The 21,384-nt window shown below is 44.2% G+C and overlaps 1 protein-coding gene across 5 annotated transcripts in view; it reads left to right on the forward strand.

The window, feature by feature from the left end:
* Positions 1 to 21,384, forward strand: part of rgs19 (regulator of G protein signaling 19) — a 45,321-nt gene that overhangs the window by 16,316 nt on the left and 7,621 nt on the right. Inside the window, exons 2-4 of one of the 5 annotated variants that reach the window (XM_085443849.1) lie at positions 3,369 to 3,476; positions 20,991 to 21,163; positions 21,285 to 21,380. In XM_085443849.1, the coding sequence (XP_085299975.1) occupies positions 3,462 to 3,476; positions 20,991 to 21,163; positions 21,285 to 21,380 (284 nt within the window). In that variant the 5' untranslated portion in view covers positions 3,369 to 3,461. The other 4 variants (XM_085443850.1, XM_085443851.1, XM_085443847.1 and 1 more) reach the window with 4 other exon arrangements.

A 21,384-nucleotide genomic window follows, 5' to 3' on the forward strand; every position in this document is an offset into this window, starting at 1 on the left:
ATAACGACGGCCCGCTAGCATGCGCTACCAAAAATAGTGCTTTGTTGTGTATCTGACGGACGAAAGCTAAACCAGTTCCACACCACTGAAGCTGCAGCATTTTTACAAACCAGTTCTGGTTCATCTGTTTCATTCAACGATCCGCTTTCGCTCTTCTCATTCTGCATCGCCACCATGTGCGTATGTAAACAAAGGCGCTGCGCATGCGCGTTTTACCCATATTCTATCGCGATATTTCATTTTCCTATCGTTGCCCAACATTACACCGGTATTACCGTGAACGGTATGATATAGCCCCGCCCTAGCATTTACCATTTACTCTCATAATGACTATGAGGTTTGTTGAATTTCTCAGGTTAACCCTGATCATGTGTTGCTAACCTGGAATTCAAACGTGAGGCCAAGCAGTGTTGCTGCCTTGCTCATGTGAGAGAATTGAACCGTGTTCCTTAAATTTAGAGCTGCATTTGGAACAAACAGACACAAAGTGTTCCTCCGTGCTTCCTTCCTTTCTTGGTGTGTCGATGACTCGTATAGCTTACGTCAGGATAAGCTGCAGTATGGGGATTTATGGGAATGTTGTCATTATGACCATATAGGGTGCTGGGTCTGGTTTCAGGAGGAAGAGACACTGAAAAGCAGAAATAACGTGTTTCTGCATTGAAGGAATCGTATTTCGAGCAGTAGTTTTTACATCCAAGTCCCTCAGAGTGGAACAAACACCTGTCTGTAATCATTACTGATCACCTGCGGGTGCTTCGCCTCGACTCCGTTTCCCTTCTTTCTGAACACCCAGCCCTCCCTTCATGTCACTCTTGGTTTTACATATTAGGCTTAAAAGCATGTTGGAGGTGAGGGTTGTGGGTCATTGCAATAATGTGTCTTAATGTGAAAGTCTTTGGAAGCCTCTGGAAAGAAAGCTGTGCTGGTTTGTTTGAAGTCTCTTGTCAACTTTGAATAAAGCCACCTCTCAGATAGCCGCCGGAGGACGAGGAGCAGGACGGCTTTTTCTGTCTTCCTGTTGCCAGTTGGTACACACTTCCTCTTCCTGCGTCTTTCTTCATTATGTCTGTTGCTTACTTCCTCTTTTTCAGACTGCTCATCTTCTTCCCTTCTGTCTGTTTCTCCTTTTGTCTTGTGTTTCTAGCACTCCGGCCATCTTTGCTTCATCGATGCGTACGTCTGTGGGCTTTTATCAGACGATGCTGCTTCATCAGCCTGTTAAAGGTCATATTCACTCAGAGAACCGCAGCAGTGATTCAAGATACAAGAACTTTATTGTCAGTACAACAGTATACACAGTATGCAGCGTACCGAAATACCCCCCCCCCCCCCCCCCCCCCCATGGTGCATTTATAAGAATATAAAAGATAAATCTCCAAGAGATATAAATCTAGGCATTACAAAAAATAGTAACTTATAAAATAAAAAGGTACTATTACTAACTATACAATACTAACTGTACAATAAACAAAGGACAGAGGCAATACGAAGTGGATTGTGCAGCAGGTATTGAACACTTCCAAAAAAAAAAAAAAAAAAAAAAAAAGAACACAATAACTGGAAGATGATGATGGAGACAGATTGGACAGTACATGAAGCAGATGTGGGACTGACAGAGAAACTTGTGATAAGCCGACATTACCCAAGATGACGATCAAAGTGACTCTGTGTTACCCAACATGTAAGCGAGGAAACTGCTAAAGAAAAAACAAGTGGCTTTAAAGAGTTCCATCTCCTCTCCGTTCATAAATAGACACACAAACATCGTGTAGTTCTTCACATGATAAAATACACATGGAGTCAGCCTGTGACTCATCGTGGTGCCTCCTTAATGTGAGGTCAGAGGTTTGATCCCTGTTCCTTCGTCCTGGATGCTGTCCTTGGACAAACCCCTGAACACAGAGGTTTCCTGTGTGCTGGTGTGTCAGGGTGTGAATATAGAAACGCTAACAGCAGTGAGGGTCCGTTTACAGCCTTTATCTCCCCTAGCCTTAACCCTAATCTCCCCCATTGTCAGCTTTTCCTATTGAAAGTGATAAAGAGTGGTGGCATGATGGCTGACCACTGATTCTAACTTCTTCCTTCCAGAGTTGGAGAAAAAGCATTTTCAGAACCAGAAATTTCAGTTACTCGTTTTTTTCTGTCCATGTGTTACAGTGGAAACATCCTCAGCTCCACCTCTGATGGTGGGTGAAGTTCTCGTCTTTACGGAGACTTTGCATGAAATCACGGTGCACAAAAACTTAACTGTGTTTGCCTGAATGGTTCGTTAACTGGAATCTGATGAACTGGATTAAAATGTGACTGTTTAGTACAGGTGTCATTGCTCCCTCTGCTGCTTTCTTGGTCATATGGTTTTACACTCGCCACACTCACGTCCTCCAAATGTTTACAACTAATTGAATGCATCAGGAGCTCGTTCATCTCTGCTGTTCGATGTTCGAGGTTTAACCCTTTATTGACGATGGGCCCGCTGACAGGCCCATTTTACAAGCGCTCTTTAAACGACGGTAACTCCGTCATCGTTTATGCTAGAGAGAAAATGTGGACGCTTACTGAAAGACGAGAAAACTTTATGGTGCATCTTTAGAAAGCACGAGCAACCGATGGTCCAATCACATGTAAGAATTGATGATGCATGGGTGTGAAGAAGTGGCAACGCCCCAAAAAAGGCCTGCAGATTTAAAAAAAACTGAGTGGCTTAGGCTCAAAAACTTCATTGTACATATTTAGTATAGTTCATTTTTAGAGTTGATGTGTTACATTTTGTTTCTGTGGAATATCAGTTTCCACTTAACTATAAATCTGAAAACACAGAGTCTGTTTTTTATTTTCGTCCACTGTAAACTGTTGTTGCGTTGTCACAACAATACAGTGATGTAAAATGACTGACAGATATTTAAAGCTGGGGTTATTCTGAAAAAAGGGGCAAAAGCATGCACTTATAGTGTGATTTCTGCCCCTATTACAGCCAAAATGACCAAATACGTCCAGGCGGCCTAATGATGCTTGGTCAGTAAGAGCAGCAGATTAGAGGTGATGATGTCATCTGGTCCTCACAGCGCCCAGAAAACACGGCAACGTGTCAATCGTTTAAATATAAAGTTCATTAAGAATCTTTCAGTGTCCTTTTCCCACTTTTGCACACACACACTCACTGTGGTTTTTTTCTCTCCTTCGTGTGTGTGTGTGTGTGTGTGTGTGTGTGTGTGTGTGTGTGTGTGTGTGTGGACACCTTGTGAATAAATCTGCCTCTTGGTGGATTTGTTGGTGCTGTTTGATGTTGCATTTGTGAACATCTCCATGTGTTTGGACTGTATGTGCTTTTGTGCATTTCGCTGTGTGTGTGTGTGTGTGTAAAGCAGAGGTCCGAGGCTGAAGAGAGGATGACATGCGTGTGCCCGGCCTGCTAACACCGCTGACGACGCACGCTCTAACCGACCGGCCACTCTCTCGACATGGCGGATGTTCTGGTAAAGCCCTCTGACTGTGTGTCCTCTCTGTGTCCGTCTGTCCGTGTGCCACACAAACACGTCCTCTTCTAGCAGTAATGAAGTCACATCACCATCAGCAGTGTGAGAGTTGTCCTCGCGCACCACACAATCATTTCTTTATGGACTCTGCAGCAGCAGACCAGGGAAGGTGCTGTCATGTTGTAACATGCACGAGAGCTGAAACTGGATGTAATGTGACGCTCATCTCGGACCAGAAGCACGTAAAGGGTTTTGTCTGTAATGTGTTGAGAAGAACAAGGGCACAGGCCAAGCGAGCAGCTGGGCTGTGACAGCTGGGCTGATGTTGTGATGAGCTGTGGGGATTTAGCCTCAGGGATGTGGTCAGGTTGGTTTTCCTGTGAAAGAGAGAAACTTTGACAAGTCGAGACTGGACTGATTCCAGAGATGAACAAGTTCAAGAATGTAAACACTGCTTTTAGCAGCTTTTTCCTCCTTTTCCTGCCTCGGTGGTGTGAAGAGGTCCGTGCAGTCCTCGTGGCAGGGTTAGTTGTGTGTGTGTGTGGACGCCAGGTCTGATTCATCAAGTTTCAGAGAGAAACCAAGAACCCCTGTGTGTCACAATACCTCTGATTCTGCTTCCTGCCCCCCACCCTTCGTCTCTTCCTCCTTTACGGGAGTGAAGGCGTGCTGATTGATGGAGGCGTCGTGGCTGTTAGCGAGCGGCTGAAAGGAAGGAGAAAGAAGGACTAGTTTGTCGATCGTTCGCCGCTGAATCGTCCCGTCTCTGGTGAGTTGTGTGGCTGAATGCTTTCTGTGTGCTTTAGCGTGCTGCCGTGGGCACTCCTGTCACCTTAAAGACGATGGATGCAGGTACGGCGTGAGTCACGCCATGCTGTCGATACTGTTGATTATCGACCGAACTGAAGGTTCATATCTAAGATTTGAAAAATGATTTCTGATCTGTGGGTGTTCGAGGAAAGGCAAAGGTCTTTAGTGGAAAATGCATCATGGTCAACTGTATTTCTCAGTTCCTGAAAAGCTGAACAGTCTGGGAAATGCTGATTTTCATGTGTTGGCTTGTAAACAACAATGAAAGGGCCCAGCAGACTTTCAAGTTGAATATTTGAAAGCTGCAGAGGCGGCAGACAGTCTGTATTTAAATAAGAAGTACAGATAGTAGTTTTGAAAATACTCCAGTAAATGTCGAAGTACTAAATAAACTCTTTGAAGAAGTACAGAGTAAGAAATGAAAGAGTAGCTCCCTGGAGGACGTCTGACAGCTGCGCACACATAACTCAACCTTGTGGTATAAAAATGAGAATATAAACCTACTTGAGATGAATTTTCATTGCAATAAATGCAGTCAGCCTGAATCACTGAAGCAGAACATGAGCAGCTGCCTACATGTTGGCGCCGGGAGCGGGCCAACAATAACCTGAACTATGCTCAATACAAATCTGCCCCAACTGTAAAGAGCAGTAAATTATCTCATTTTGATTATAAAGCATGTTCTGCTAGAATAAAGATGTAAAATTGTGGAGTAAGTCATAAACAGGGAAATGTTTAACACATAACTAAGAAATGCTTAATAGTTGTTTTTCAAATGTAAGCAAAGGCAGTAAGGGCTTGTGTGTGTACACGGCAGCATGAACTCGGTTGGATTTACCTGCACGTGTAAAATGTTGTCCTGTTGCTGCGCTTACAGAAACGCTGTCTCTGACTTGAAAAACTTTACTTTATGCTCCTCCCACTCCCTGCTTCTCAGCTTGATGCTGACATCTCCCCTCGGTGAGGGGTTAGGTCCGAAACAAACCACATTAACCCCTGACTTCAGTTGTGCCTCTTTCATCTCTTTTTATGCGATGTACCCCGGTGATTTATACACGAGTAGGATTGCCTCATGTGTTACAGTTTACGCTCATGTCGGTTAAAAAATAACTACTCAATTAAAGTACAGCTCCTAAAAGTTGTACATAAGTATAGTAATAAGGTATTTATACTTTATTTTTCCCACCTGTGCCGGGCTGTGGAGATTTCCATCTTAAATGTTTCCCTTCAGGTTGGTTTTATATTCTGAGTGGGGGTAATACAGGCAGGTCTTCCCTCAGAGTGTGTTTGCTCCTGAGCCTGAATGTGGTCTTTGGACCGTTAATAACACCTTAATACTATTAGTGGTACCCGTCTGAGGACCCTGAGGAAGAGCACTGAAGCCGCTGCTTTTGTTGGGCTCCCATTTAGTTCTGTATATGATTTTTTAAATCTCTAATATATATATGAGTAATAATCCATGTTAAAATCAGTCACTACAATAGAATTGAATGGCCCTTTATTGTCATTGTACATGTACAACAGTATGGTGGCTACTCCATGCTGACTGAGCAGCAGTAAAAATCATAGAAATAGTAAATAAATCAGGAGTAAACAGGAAAGTAGTGTTAACAGTCCGAATGGCCCGGGGAAGAAGCTGTTAGTGAGTCTGGAGGAATAGTGACCCTCTGTGCAGCCTGTCTGACCCCTGAGTACCAAACACCAGGCAGGAGGAGAGCCTGAAGGCCAGCAGCAGCTCCTGCTCCAGGTTATTCTAAGTGCAGCCGCTGCTGGGCCTTCTTTACCAGGTGGTGGTGTTGTGGGTCCGGGTGAGCTTAGCGGGGTGGCCTCAAACAGAGCAAAAAAGACGTTGAGCTCCTCTGCGAGTTTGAGGCTGCTGTCAGGGGTTGGGGGACTCTGGCCTTTGTAGTTGATGAGGGTTTGCACACCTCTCCGCACCTGATGGGGGTTGCTGTCGGTGAGCAAGCCCCCTGTCTTCCTCCTGTACCTCCTCCCCAGGTTGGCTCTGGCAGTCGTGTATAAAGAACTGTCTCTCAGCCTTCGGCTGAGTTACGAGTTGTGATCAGAGCCTGGACTTCACTCGTCATGGGTTAGGAAAAACCTGGATGGTTTGGTGACTGTCACATTCTCTACAAGGCACTTACTGTAGAAAAGGACAGACTGAGTGAAGGTTTCCAGGTCCTGCAGTTCGAAGACGGATCAGTCTGTCAGATCAAGAGAACAACATCTGGCCTTGTTTTAATGACCCCGGTGCTTAGAGGAGTTTGTTTCCTGAGAGGGGGTGTATGCAGAGATAAGGAGCAGCGAGAGGGGGTCAGATTGTCCCATGTGGGGAGGAGCGTGGCTCTATTCCTGTACACATGGTCCAGTGTCCTGTCCCCGCTGCTAGGACAGTTAACATGCTGGTGGAATTTGCAGGGTAATGATTTCAAAAATGCCTTATTAAAGTCCCAGCAACAGCATGGATGTGCTCTGGGGTCTCTGCTTTCTGTTGATAGAAGTTGGAGGTGGATGAGACTTGAGCTAGCGTTGTAAACAATGGTAACTGTGGCTACCGTTAGCCCGTGAGGTAGATAAAAGCACCTGCACTGAATGGACTGAATGGAATCTCAGTGTGCAGTGACTGTCTGTGATTCCACTGTTGTTGTCCTGAAGCACATGAGCACAGAGCCCACCACCCCTTCCCTTACCAGAGTCTTTGTTGTGGTCCCGGAAACTCCTCTGTGGAATCAGGGATGTTTGGATGCATCCAGCATGCAGCTACAGTGAGTAGACAGCACTCAGGACAAAGCAGTTGTAGTAAATCTCTGATTGTAGCTCCTTTGTTGGCTACAGCCAACAAAGGAGCCACCCCTACCCATGAAGCCAGATAACACACACCAATGAGTTAAACTGCAGGAATGTCTTAAAGACATAAAGACCTGGATGGCCGCTAACTTTCTGCTTCTTCATTCAGATCAAACTGAGGTTATTGTACTCGGCCCTGAAAAGCTTAGAAATATGGTATCTAAGCAGATTCTTACTCTGGATGGCATTACCTTGGCCTCCAGTAACACTGTGAGGAACCTTGGAGTCATTTTTGACCAGGACATGTCCTTCAACGCACATATTAAACAAATATGTAAGACTGCTTTCTTCCATTTGTGCATTTGTGTATTTATTACTTGTAAGCTTGACTACTGTCATTCATTATTATCGGAATGTCCTAAATATTGGCTTTTCTTCATTGGCTCTATAAAGCACCTTGAGGTGACTATTGTTGTGATTTGCTGCTAAAAAACTAAAACTGAATTGTAAAGATTAGAGCTGCTGCTCCTACTGAGAGAGTGTGCCGAAGTCTCCTGTGTGTTTCAAGTCCAGCTGGGAGGAGATCCCAGTGTGTCCAGGTAAAAACATGCATACAGACTGTCTTTTACTTCTTTCTGTAGCTGCTGCAGAAAGTGTTTGTTTCTTAAACTCTAAGTGTTTTATAGGATTCTGTCTGTTTGTTTCTTGGCCTGAAGCCCTTTCAGTCAATGCTAACATCCTTGTAGCCTTAAAATGGGCGTGTGGCAGCTTGCTTGGTTACGCTGTGTGTGTGCGCGCTCTGAGTGCACGTGCACGAGCATAAACGTGTGTATATTTCAAAATACTTCTCCTAATAAGGACAGGGGCTGAATCTTGAGTCTGATGCAGTTTGTTGAAGCTGAAAAACCTCAAATGTGTCACCTCAGAACGGTTCGGCTGATTTAGACACCGCTGACTGCGTTCGAGTGTGAGTGCTCGAAAAGGAAACTAAGCCTGTGTGTCCAACATGTCGGTACAGCTCCTTTCCTTTCTGCCCCAGGCTCAAGTCCACCGGTGCTGTCAGCCTGGTGTCATGATGAAACATAGAACTGTTCACACTCTACAGTCACCATGACTCAAACGTTTATTCCCCTTTTCTGCATTTATGTCTTTCATTGTATCACACTCCATGTCTTCATGTCCTTATAGCTCCATGTGTCCTTTGTCCACATGTCTGCTGTTTAAAAAACACAGTTTGAAAACAGAACAACACTAATCTGTTTTTGTCATTAGGACCTCTCCCTAACACACACATGCAGAGTGCTGCTGCTGATCAGATGGTGAAATTATGAAGCGCTAATCTCTCAGATTAATATTTGAAATTTACTTAATTATGTAAACACAGCTCTGTGCGTGTGTGTGTGCGTGTGTTTGTGTACATGTGTGCGTGTGTGTGTGTTTTTGTGCATGTGTGTGTGTGTGCCTGCGTCTGTGTTTGTGTGCGTGTTTGGAGCTGCTCAGTGCTGTCAGTCTCCTGCATGGTCTAGGAGATGTTGTCCAACAGGGATGACAGCTTAGCCACCATTCTCCTGTCACTCTCCACCTTCACTGGGTCCAGACTACAGCAGGGCAATATGGCCAAAAATATTTATCACAATATATATTTGAAAATTTGCGATAACGATATTACTGACGATATAATTGATGCGAGACAAAATACAATTCCACAACTTTACTAGCGCAAAAACCCATCCATTTATTTTCACTTAATCAAGCAGCTGTTTTTATGTGCATTAAAGCTATATAAAAATTGAACAGTGCAAATGGTAAATGGTAAATGGCCTGTATTTATATAGCGCTTTACTAGTCCCTAAGGACCCCAAAGCGCTTTACATATCCAGTCATCCACCCATTCACACACACATTCACACACTGGTGATGGCAAGCTACATTGTAGCCACAGCCACCCTGGGGCGCACTGACAGAGGCGAGGCTGCCGGACACTGGCGCCACCGGGCCCTCTGACCAAATGCAAATTCCTTGCTGAAGGTTTAACCAAAAGGCATTTCCAGTAGAAATGGGCTGACATATCCTGAGCATAACCATGTATAATATCCACCGAAGTTAAAAAGAGGTGCTTTGTGGAAGGGCCGATGGCGCGTCCACAAAGCAGCTCTTTCGATATGGCAACCTCGCTTCTGTCAGTCTGCCCCAGGGCAGCTGTGGCTACACCTGTAGCTGCCTCCACCAGTGTGTGAATGTGAGAGTGAATGAATAGTGGAATTGTAAAGTGCTTTGGGTGCCTAGAAAAGCGCTATATAAATGCAATCCATTATTATTATTATTATTATTATTATTAAACTGCAGTGTGCAAGAAGAAGAGCTGTACGTTTGAATTTTTTCAGAAATCTCTCAGTCAGAACATGCAATATCATGTTTAGGTAACTAGCAAAACTAGCGAGCTAACCACTAACTTCCTGCTAGCTTCTAACTCCGTTAAATGTAATAAATCCTGTTTTCATGGATGCCTGGATGTTAAACTTAACTGTTACACCTGGTAAAGCAGCAACGCTGATCATTTTATTACAGATGAAAGAATTTAGACAGTTTTTAACTCTCAGTGATGCCGCAGTGTTCATTTGACTTTGGGACCTGAAGCATACAGAGTTTAGGACCCAGATTGCTTCCAGATTTACGAGCACCTTAGTCCGACAAATACGGCAATAACGACGGCCGCTTGCATGTTCTACAAAAAAATTTGCTTTGGTGTGTATCTGACGGACAAACACCAAACCAGTTCCACATCACTGAAGTTGCACCATTTTTACAAACCAGTTCTGGTTCATCTGTTTCATTAAATGATCCACTTTCCCCTTTCTCATTCTCCGTTGCCACCATGCTTTTTCGGCCATGTGCGTATGAAAACAAAGGCACTGCGCATGCGTGTTTTACTCATATTCTATCGCGATATTTTATTTTGTTATCGTTGCCCAACATTATACTGGTATTACCGGGAACGGTATGATATGGCCCAGCCCTAGTCCAGAGGGCATCCTAGAACAGAGCTGGACCTCCGGATCAGCCTGTTCAGTTCTCTTCCCCAGCACAGATGCTGCTGCCCTAGCAGACCGCACCTTAAAAGATGGCTGAGGCCACCACAGAGTCATAGAAGGTCTTCAGGAGTGGGCCCTTCACTCCAAACGACCTGAGTCTCCGCAGCAGGTACAGCCTGCTCTGCCCTTCCTGTAGAGGGCGTCTGAATTATGAGTCCAGTCCAGTTTATTGTTCAGATGAACACCAAGCTACCTGTAGCTGTCCACAGCCTTGATGTCCATACCTTGGATGTTCAGTGGTTGCAGTGGAGGATGTTTGTGCCTGCAGAAGTCTACCACCAGCTCCTTGGTTTTATTAGTGTTGATCTGGAGGCAGTTCAGCTTGCACCAGTCCACAAAGTCTTGGGTCAGTTCTCTGTACTCCCTGTCGTCCTCATCAGTGATGAGGCCGACTATTGCAGAGTCATCAGAGAACTTGTGCAGGAAGCACTGGGTGGAGTTGTGGGAGACGTCTGCAGTGTAGAAGAGGAACGGAGCCAGAACCGTTCCCTGTGGGGCCTGTACTGCAGACGACCCTCTCCGACACACAGCCCTGAGTTCTCACATACTGTGGTCGGTCAGTGAGGTAGCCCAAAATCCAGGTAGTGAGGTGATGCTCCACTCCTGAGTTCTCCAGGTTGTCCTTCAGGACTGTGGGAAGAATGGTGTTAAAGGCACTGGAGAAATCAAAGAACATGATTCTCAGAGTGCTCCCAGCGGTCTCCAGGTGAGAGAGGGAAGGATGCACGAGGTGAATGACGGCATCGTCCGCTCCAATGCCTGGTAGGCAGACTGAAGTGGGTCCAGTATTGGAGAAATCCGATCGTTCAGACCCACAGAAATGATTTAAATCATCATGTCAGTAAACTGTCATGAATGTTACTGCAGCTGTGATTCTCCTCCAGATTATCTCAGAGTAATGCGAATTTCCATTCCATCCATCTCCAGACGCTCATCCAAACGGGAGCCTCCAGCCCCCCCCCCCGCGAGGGGGGAGGCGGGGGCAGGTGGCTTTTCTGTCTAACACAGAGAGACAGATAATCATTCACACTAACACCTCGAGCTGAATCACAGAGTAACCCTAACATGCATGTTGAACCGTGGGAGCCCAAAGTGGCACAGAAAAAACCCACAGTCACTTTTAACTTTTATTTTGGGGGAAGAAAAACTCTAAAGCAGAGATATTCTTCAACTGTGAGAAATAAAAACATGACTCACACACACACAAGTGTGTGTCACATGTTGGGTCTCTTTCACTTCCTCTTGCTCTTCCTCTCTTCTATTCACGCCCTTTATTTTGTAAAACCCTGGTTTCTGTTTCCTCTTTTGTTTTTGTCTCTCCTCCTTTTTGATGTTACTTTGACTCTTTCCTGCTTTTTTCTTTCTTTCTCCCAAACAGTGAGTGTATTTCTCTTCCTCTAATCAGCGTGTCTTTTTCCCGTCTCTCATATTGTGGTTCTGATTTTTGATTTTTACTTGTTCAGTGTTGTTTCAGCTGCCTGCAGCCTTCAGTCACTGAAGGCTGCAGGCACCAACTTTTTATTGTTGGTGTCGGACTCACAGTAATAATGAATGACCAGTCGTGCATCTGTTTCGGTGCATGCAGTGAATACACATTTGTTTACTGCATAATAGATTTATGAAGTAGGAAACATCCTCGATCTTTCCCGATCATCCCACTCAAATATTTCAGATTTAGGACTGGCTGTGCAAAACAGCCAGAACGATTTAACCTGAGCAGAGCTGGGAGGATGCTTCATAAGGCCAAACAACCAGTGTAGTTCACTTCCTGTCAGCTCTGTGAGGATCTTCAGGAACAGTTTTCCAGGCTCCTTGAAGGACATTCAAAGCTCTTCTTTGGATGTTTTGTTCCCTGTCAGGATGATCCCACGCTGCTTCAGTCATGCTGAGGTCTGGCTCTGTTCCCCCGTGTGTTTCTATCCAGCTGTGCCTTCACTGTGGTTGGATCATTGTCATGCTGAAACATGAAGCTGATGTTTCCAGATGCTGCTGCACGGTGGATCACACTCATCAGTTTATCAAAGATCCATCTCTCCATCAGACCTGTTCCTCTGATTTCTGAGTTCTTGTGCAATTTCCATACCTCAGCCTTTCCTTGTGTTTCCCTTCATTATGGCTTCCTGATGCTGCCCTTCCACTCAGACCATTTCTGATGAGGTTTCAGTGGAAAGTAGATGATCATCGCTCAGTGTCCTGTGTCAGGTCTTTGCTGGACTTGTTCTTCTTTCTTCAGTTTTCACCTTCCCTGCTGTTTGGGAGTCACCTTTGGTGCAAAAACACTATTTTATTTCAGACTTTGTCATCGTTGGTATTTTTCACAGATTCGACTAAAGAAACCAGCTGCTGGTAACAAAAAGTCAAAGTCTTTGCTAAGGTGTCTGCTGTGTACATCCTTGAGTTAGAAGACTTTTTATGCTTTAGTGCTTCATACGTCAGAGTTCAGGGGTTAAAAACACTCCCGTGAAAAGGGTCAGGTACAGGGACTGAACAAAAACAAAAAAAGCAGCCGATGTCCAAAGAAGAAGAGCTTCAGAAAGCTGGAGAACTGTTGCTCAAAAGCACTTTTTCTTTTTTTTTTTCTTTTTTTTTTTTTTTGTCTGTCCCGTTTGGCTCTTTTGCCATCAGAATTGTTGTCTAAAGGCAAAGAAAGATGCCCAACGGATTTACTTTACCAAATTGACCATCCCAGCCTTGCCGTAATGGTCCATTTGATTCACCTTTTATTGTTTATTTTATTTTCACTTACTGAATACGGGACAGACTTGACTGGGGGAAAGAAGGGGAGAAAGAAAGAGGGAAAGAGAAACAGCTGAGAAGAGGGACGGGGGAGAAGGGCAAAAAACAAAAACCAACAGAACGGGCAGAGAAAAAAAATGCATATATCGATCACCTGGATCACCTGCTGAGAAAGAAAGAAGAAAACAAGCAGAAGAGAACAAGAGTAATAGAATAAACAACATCACAATGATATATGGGAATATGACAGTAAATACTAAATATTAAACATTATTGTGCAGCACATAAGATCAACAGAACACAGTGTGCTTTGAGGTAGGAGCCAAAAAGGGTGTAGTTTGTGGGTGTGATCACCCGTGTGTACACCTGTGAGCATGGACGCGCTTGTTTTTTGTTTTTTAAAAGGTTCCTTCATGTAATGATCTGCTAGAGGGTGTGGGGGGGCCACAGCCCCGTCCTCCAGGGCATGAAGCAGGTATGGAGGAGATCAAAACTCCAGACATCCAGAGGCCCCCAGAACACAAGAGACCAAGGAAGACCAACAGAGGGGCAGCCGCGCCACTGTCCCAGAAAGAGCTGAGGAGAGTCCCAGATGAGGACTCACTCAGCAGCCGCGGAGCAGAAGCCAGGGGGGGTTGCAGTGACGCGCCCGTGAGCTCCGCCGGCAGCCAGCCGTGCCTGAGTGACCGAGCCCCAGGCCGAGAGGCCGGGGGCACCCCACCTCCGAAGTGGCCCGAGCGAGCCCCAGGCTCCAGGCCCCGATAAGCGGCCGCCAAGGAGTGAGCCGGTGTGTACCTGGACGCCCATCCCCAGACGCCCATCCCCAAATGACAACAGTCCCCACAAGGCGCTTTATATTGTAAGGCAGACCCTACAGTAACACATACTGAGAAAAAAACAACAATCATATGACCCCCTATGAGCAAGCACTTTGGTGACAGTGGGAAGGAAAAACTCTGCCTCCCATTCCAATTTTAAATACTCTAGGAACAACAAGTAGGCCTGCAGAGCGAGAGCGAAGTGCTCTAATAGGGTGATATGGTACTACAAGGTCATTAAGATAAGATGGGGCCTGATTATTTAAGACCTTGTATGTGAGGAGCAGGATTTTGAATTCAATTCTGGATTTAACATGAAGCCAATGAAGGGAAGCCAAAACAGGAGAAATATGCTCTCTCTTTCTAGTCCCTGTCAGGACCAGTGTTGCCAACTTAGCGACTTTGTCACTATATTTAGCGAGTTTTCAGACCCCTTAGCGACCTTTTTTCTAAAAAAAAGTCGCTAAAAAAAGACGTGAAAGCCCATATTGCTTTTACTCTCAACAAGCAGCGGGTGCTGTAACGCAGTCAGTTCTTCTTTTACTCTTTTACTCTTATGCTGTTTTGTGGATCACAAGGTTTAAAACTACTTATAAACACACACACACAAAGTAACTCCACCAGAGTGCCTATTTCGGGTCACTTTTGCCAGTCCAAGCCCGGGTAAAGGAGCAGGATTGGAAATGTGACATTAAACAAAACAATAATTGCTAAAAGAAATTTAATTTGTAGTTCTAAATAAACTCTAAATGCATTTAGGACGTTTTTTACTCACTTTATGTCTCTTCCACGATGTTATTTGTCTCTCCAACAACATAGGGTACAATTAGATTAGTATGATCAATTATGCAAATTAGGCGATGACATCATTTAGCGACTTCTAGCAACTTTTAGGACAACCAATAGCGATTTTCCTTACTGAGGAGTTGGCAACACTGGTCAGGACTCTTGCTGCAGCATTTTGGATTAGCTGAAGGCTTTTCAGGGAGTTTTTAGGACTTCCTGATAATAATGAATTACAGTCGTCCAGCCTGGAAGTAATAAATGCATGAACTAGTTTTTCAGCGTCACACTGAGACAGGATATTTCTAATTTTAGAGATGTTGCGCAAATGGAAGAACGCAGTCTTACATATTTGTTTAATATGTGCGTTGAAGGACATGTCCTGGTCAAAAATGACTCCAAGGTTCCTCACAGTGTTACTGGAGGCCAAGGTAATGCCATCCAGAGTAAGAATCTGGTTAGATACCATATTTCTAAGATTTTCACGGTCGAGTACAATAACCTCAGTTTGATCTGAATTAAGAAGCAGAAAGTTAGCGGCCATCCAGGTCTTTATGTCTTTAAGACACTCCTGCAGTTTAACTAATTGGTGTGTGTTATCTGGCTTCATGGACAGATAGAGCTGGGTGTCATCTGCATAGCAGTGTAAATGTATGCTATGTCTTCTAATGATGCTGCCTAAGGGAAGCATGTATAATGTAAACAGAATTGGTCCTAGCACTGAACCCTGTGGAACTCCATAATTAACCTCAGTGTGTGAAGAGGACTCTCCATTTACATGCACAAACTGGAGTCTATTAGATAGATATGATACAAACCACTGCAGTGCAGTACCTGTAATACCTACAGCATGTTCTAATCGCTCTAATAGGATATTATGGTCAACAGTATCGAACGCTGCACTGAGGTCTAGCAGGACAAGCACAGAGATGAGTCCACTGTCAGAGGCCATAAGAAGATCATTTGTAACCTTCACTAAAGCTGTTTCTGTGCTGTGATGAGCTCTGAAACCTGACTGAAACTCTTCAAATGAACCATTCCTCTGCAGATGATCTGTTAACAGTTTGACAACTACTCTTTCAAGGATGTTTGATATGAAAGGAAGGTTGGAGATTGGCCTATAATTAGCTAAGACTGCTGGGTCTAGAGATGCTTTTTGAGTAAAGGTTTAACTACAGCCAGCTTGAAGGCCTGTGGTACATAGCCGATCATTAGAGATAGGTTGATCATATTTAAGATCGAAGAATTAATTAATGGCAGGACTTCTTTGAGCAGTTTTGTAGGAATGGGGTCTAAAAGACACGTTGATGGTTTGGAGGAAGTAATTATTGAAGTTAACTCAGAAAGATCAATTGGAGAAAAAGAGTCTAGCTTAACATCAATGGTACTAAGAGTAGCTGTAGATAATATTACATCTGTGGGATGATTATTGGTAATTTTTTCCTCTAATGATTACAATTTTATTTGTGAAGAAGTTCATGAAGTTTCTATGCCATATGTTAAAACAAGATCTAGAGTGTGATTAAAGTGGTGGGTGGGTTCTTTTACATATTTAGCATCTACATGGATGTTAAAATCACCCACAATAATTATTTTATCTGAGCTCAGAACTAAATCAGATAAAAAGTCTGAGAAATCAGACAGAAACTCTGTGTAAGGCCCAGGTGGACAATAGATGATAACAAGTAAGACTGGTTTCTGACTTTCACAGCTGGGGTGGACAATGTTAAGCATCAGGCTTTCAAATGAATTAAAAGTCTGTCTGGGTCTTTGGTTGATTAATAGGCTGGTGTGAAAAATTGCTGCCACACCTCTCCCTCGGCCTGTGCTTCGAGGTTTCTGGTAGTTAGAATGACTCGGGGGTGTTGATTCATTTAAACTAACATAATCATCCTGCTGCAACCAGGTTTCTGTAAGGCAGAGTAAATCGATTTGTTGATCAATTATTAAGTCATGTACTAACAGAGACTTGGAGGAGAGAGACCTAATATTTAATAATCCACATTTCACTGTTTTACTCTTTGGTTCAGATGTGGATACTTTATTGTTCTTTCTTTGTAATTGTTTATGTTTAAGTTGTTTGTTGCTGGTTTTTAGTTTGTTTTTTGTCTGTTTGGGAGCTGACACAGTCTCTATGGAGATGGGTTTTTTGGGGGGGGGGGGGGGGGTAGCAGGAGGAGAGAAGCTGCAGAGAGGCGTGTAAGACTGCAACTCTGCTTCCTGGTCCCAACTCTGGATAGTCATATTTTGGGAGGTTTAATGAATTTGTCCATATTTCTAGAAATGAGAGCTGCTCCATCCAAAGTGGGATGGATGCCGTCTCTCCTAACAAGACCAGGTTTCCTCCAGAAGGTTTGCCAATTATCTATGAAGCCCACATTGTTTCTGGGACACCACTCAGACAGCCAGCAATTTAAGGAGAACATGCGGCTAAACATGTCACTCCTGATCTGATTGGGGAGGGGACCAGAGAAAACTACAGAGTCCGACATTGTTTTGGCAAAGTTGCACACCGATTCAATATTGATTTTAGTGACCTCCGATTGGCGTAACCGGGTGTCATTACTGCCAACGTGAATTATGATTTTACTGTATTTACGTTTACCCTTAGCCAGCAGTTTTAAATTTCCCTCAATGTCGTCTGCTCTGCCCCCTGGAAGACAATTGACTATGGTTGCCGGTGTCTCTAGCTTCACATGTCTGAGAACAGAATCACCAATTACCAGAGTTTGACCCCCGGCGTGTGTGTCGCCGAGTGGGGAAAAACGGTTAGACACATGAACGGGTTGGTGGTGTACCTGGGGCTTCTGTTTAGGACTATGCTTCCTCCTCACCGTGACCCAGCCGCCCTCTTTCCCCAGCTGCTTGGGATCTGCCGGGGAACAGCTAGCGGGGCCTACGCTATCTTCGGCTGCACCAGCTACAGGGGCCTGGCTAGCTACGGGTGAATGAAGGGTGCGAAGCTGAGTCTCCAATTCAGTAATCCTGGCCTCCAGAGCTGCAAATATGCTACATTTGTTACAGATTTCATTACTGCTAAAGGAGGCTGAGGAGTAACCAAACATCTGACACAATGAGCAGGAAAGTGAAGGGGGGACAGGTGAAGTAGCCATGGTGCTAACGAGTCGGCTGCGAGCTAAGCTAAGCTATTGAAACAGTAAAGACACAGTGAGTGAATACTTTGGCTATAAATTAGGGAGTGAGTGCACAGAGAGTGTGCTTCGGATGAAGCATGTGAAGATTATACTATGAAAGAAGAAGGTATCTAAGTTTTTAATTAAATTGCTAAGCAGGTAAGCTACTCAAAAACATCACTGTGTTTGAGCAGTAACAGGAAGTGATACTCTACCGCAGAGAGCGCGAACACCAATTGTTAATATCGGCGCAATATGGTGCAAATGGAAAAGAATGTGTCACTGTTTGTTTACAGGTGCAAGCTCGCTGTCATTACTGTAAACAAAGGTTATTGGGAAGGGAGATTTTAAGCTCAAGTTTCGTCCTGTGACCTGAGCAGGAAGCAGCGTCATTTCTCTGAGTCGTCACATCCTGACTGAGCCCAAGATCATCAGCTGAAGCAGCTTTAAACTCAAACGGTTAACTGTCTCTTCCCAGCTTTTTCAAGTGGTCTCAGTCACTATAGTACCTGTGCAGGTAGGCCAAACCGAGTGCGTTCTAATAGACCAATATGCTTAGGAAGGTATCGAACTGAGACATGTGACAGGAAGTATCTGGTGTTCCAGTTATCCAAATACTAAGGAAAGGAGCTTCAGTACTTCCTTTAGCATAGGGTACATGCTAATATTACTGTGTTATTGTGCCACATGCGTTTATGCATTCATGGCTTCTGTGGGTGGGGCTAACTTGTACCGACTGAGTGTGAGCTCTGAGTGTCAGGACAAGGCCAAAGACTGAGCATCCAAGTGCAGATCATGCTTTCCTTCTGATAATAAACAGTCCGGGTAGCAACTATCACAAACACAACAGCCATGACTTTTTTCTCTTAGATTTTGTTCAATTTGCAGTAAATTGTGTGTCACAGAGTTTTTAATTCACAGTTGGGCGACTGAGTGAAATATTATCCTCCTGAAAGTGAAACTCTTGGAAATACGTTTGCGAGTGTTTACGAGTGTCTTCATGCGGCTGCAGACGTTGAATGTTCCTTCTTCTGTAAAACTCCAGCCTTTGTAATGAAGGATAGTTTTGTTGTGAAGCACAAATTAATGTAATAATAATAATAATAATAATGGATTGCATTTATAACTTATGTCTAAAAATGTATCATTTCATACATCTGTTAAAACACTCGACTCCAGATACATGACGCGCAGCTGGAAACACTTCCCGCAAGACGAGCTTCCCGAGATTCACAGAATTTACAGAAAATGTTACATTTATGTGATTTATATCGTTATCGGGATGATAGAATTCTTATATCGGGATATGAGATTTTGGTCATATCGCACAGCCCTAACAGTTACCGTTTAAAAAAGGTGGTATTCAAATTACAGTTACTTTGTTTAAATAAAGGGATTACACAGCGGTTTCATATATTAGGCTGTCCCCTCTCTGTTTTTGGTATTTACACGCTGGTGGAAACCCAAGGAAAACACACATTAAGAGGCTCAAATGTCTGTGTCTCAATCTCGCGTCTCATAATGACATGAAGAAATATTTTTAAAAATGTTTAATATGAAGGCAATAGGCAGAGTGTTACATGTAGGGCTGCCACGATTACGTCGACTATCAAAATCGTCGACGACTAATTTAATAGTCGACGCGTCATTTGAAGCTTTGCAAGATCCCAAAAGACGCAGGAATAAGTAGCAGGATTTAAGAGTGTAATAACGGACTGAAACAGAAGATGCCAGCACTGCATGTACAAGGATGCCAGCTGCCGTTAAACCCCGAAGAAGAAGACTGTGTCCCAGAATTCATAGCGCAGCCCAGCTCAGTTGTCAACAATGGCGGCAGCTAGTTAGTTTTAATATTACTCTTATTATTCTTTCTGGGTCACAAAATAAACTTTTAACATATTTTCAGGCGAGAATGTAGCTGTGGAAACCTCAAATATCTGCTCAGTTTATCAAGACACCGCATATTTTCAAAAGCGCTCCGACGTTTTATTTGTTTCTGAGTAAATCGGTTTGGCTGAGATTAAAGTTATAGTTTTTACACAGCTGAATAAACGTCAAGCAGACAACTGATCATCAGAAGTGTGAGATGCTCAAGAATTTACTCCGGTGAGTTTATTAAACTCCACCGAAACAATCTGCAAATTTCATTTAAATTTAATAAACTATCATCTTGTCTTTATTTTTAGTTAGCACATACCTGAAACACTGAAAGCTGTAAGCTAATGATAGTTATATAAGAGCAGCTGCTGCTGGTGCAATAAGCTGTACGTTTTACGTTCAATGGATGCATGATCTGATTAGTCAACTATCAAAATAATCGTTTGTGGCAGCCCTAGTTACAGGCATTGCCCTAAAGCATGCAGCCTGATGGGCAGTGTAGTCCGTGCTGCAGGGAGAATGGACTGCCATACCCGTTATGTGTCTGTGAGCGAGGAGGGAAAAAAAGGAAACGTACGAGCTGTCACGGAGCAGAAACGGGAGCTGGAAGCATGTAAATATAATAATAACCACTGCAGCCAAGAAAATGGTAAAATGGTAAATGGCCTGTATTTATATAGCGCCTTACTAGTCCCTAAGGACCCCAAAGCGCTTTACATATCCAGTCATCCACCCATTCACACACACATTCACACACTGGTGATGGCAAGCTACATTGTAACCACAGCCACCCTGGGGCGCACTGACAGAGGCGAGGCTGCCGGACACTGGCGCCACCGGGCCCTCTGACCACCACCAGTAGGCAACAGGTGAAGTGTCTCGCCCAAGGACACAGAAGAGAGCCTGATGAGCCCAGCTGTAAGTAAGCTGTTAAGACTCAACTGTACGCTGTGTTCGTGTTTTCCTCTGAAACAATAAGCTCCGTTGGAGCAGCCTTTCAACGCCTCTCTCTGTCTCTCGCTAGCAAAGTTGACCCAGACAACAAAGTAAAGCTATTTTTCAGCTAGGAGCCCGACACGAACCTGACGTATTAGCCAGAGGTCCCTTTACTACGGTTCAGAGCCGCGGACCTGTTTTATATACGCGCCAAATAGTTTTCTACACGAGATCGCTGCAAAAAGTGTAGCCTTACCTAATGTCCACCTACTGTTACTCATTTATATTAAGATTTTTACATCTAGTTGGTATTGGTATGGCGAGTAACCTTCAGTAATAAATCACCCAGCAATACATTCATGTAGTTGGAAAAAGCATGATAATATATTAAGTAATCCAAAGTATTCAGAATAGTTACTCTCATTGAGTCGCATAACGGAATACGTTACAAAATACATTTTGGGGCATGTAATCTGTAATGGAATACATTTTAAAAGTAACCTTCCCAACACTGATCACCCTGAGTATGTATCTGTACAGTACACAGGTCCGATTCCGGCCGAGCGAGGGGCGGAGCTCACCATGGGCGGAGGTCGCAGCGAGACCTCTGCACTGACCGGGACGGGAGGGGGGCGGGGCACGGCCACTACCCAAAATTCCCAGCGGCCCAACGCCTGCTGCTTCTGCTGGTGCTGCTGCTGCAGCTGTTCATGGTGAGACACACCTGCCTTACCTGGTCAGTGCTGCCCTTAACCTCATCGTGTGTGGCTGTGCTGTTTGTGCGAGTTTGTGTGTGTGCGCGTTTCCTGTCTGAAGGCTGTTTTATCATGTCAGTCTCACTGTCAGGAATGAAGAGGAGAGGCAGAGGTGGAGGAGGAGGAAGAAGATACCGGACACAAAGATGGAAACCATTCCAAACTGTGAAGCTTGGTGA

This window comes from Copadichromis virginalis, linkage group LG20 (assembly GCF_057382275.1).
Source record: "Copadichromis virginalis isolate Kocher_CV1m ecotype Utaka linkage group LG20, C_Virginalis_male_GT1.1, whole genome shotgun sequence".
Taxonomy (NCBI): Eukaryota; Metazoa; Chordata; class Actinopteri; order Cichliformes; family Cichlidae; genus Copadichromis; species Copadichromis virginalis.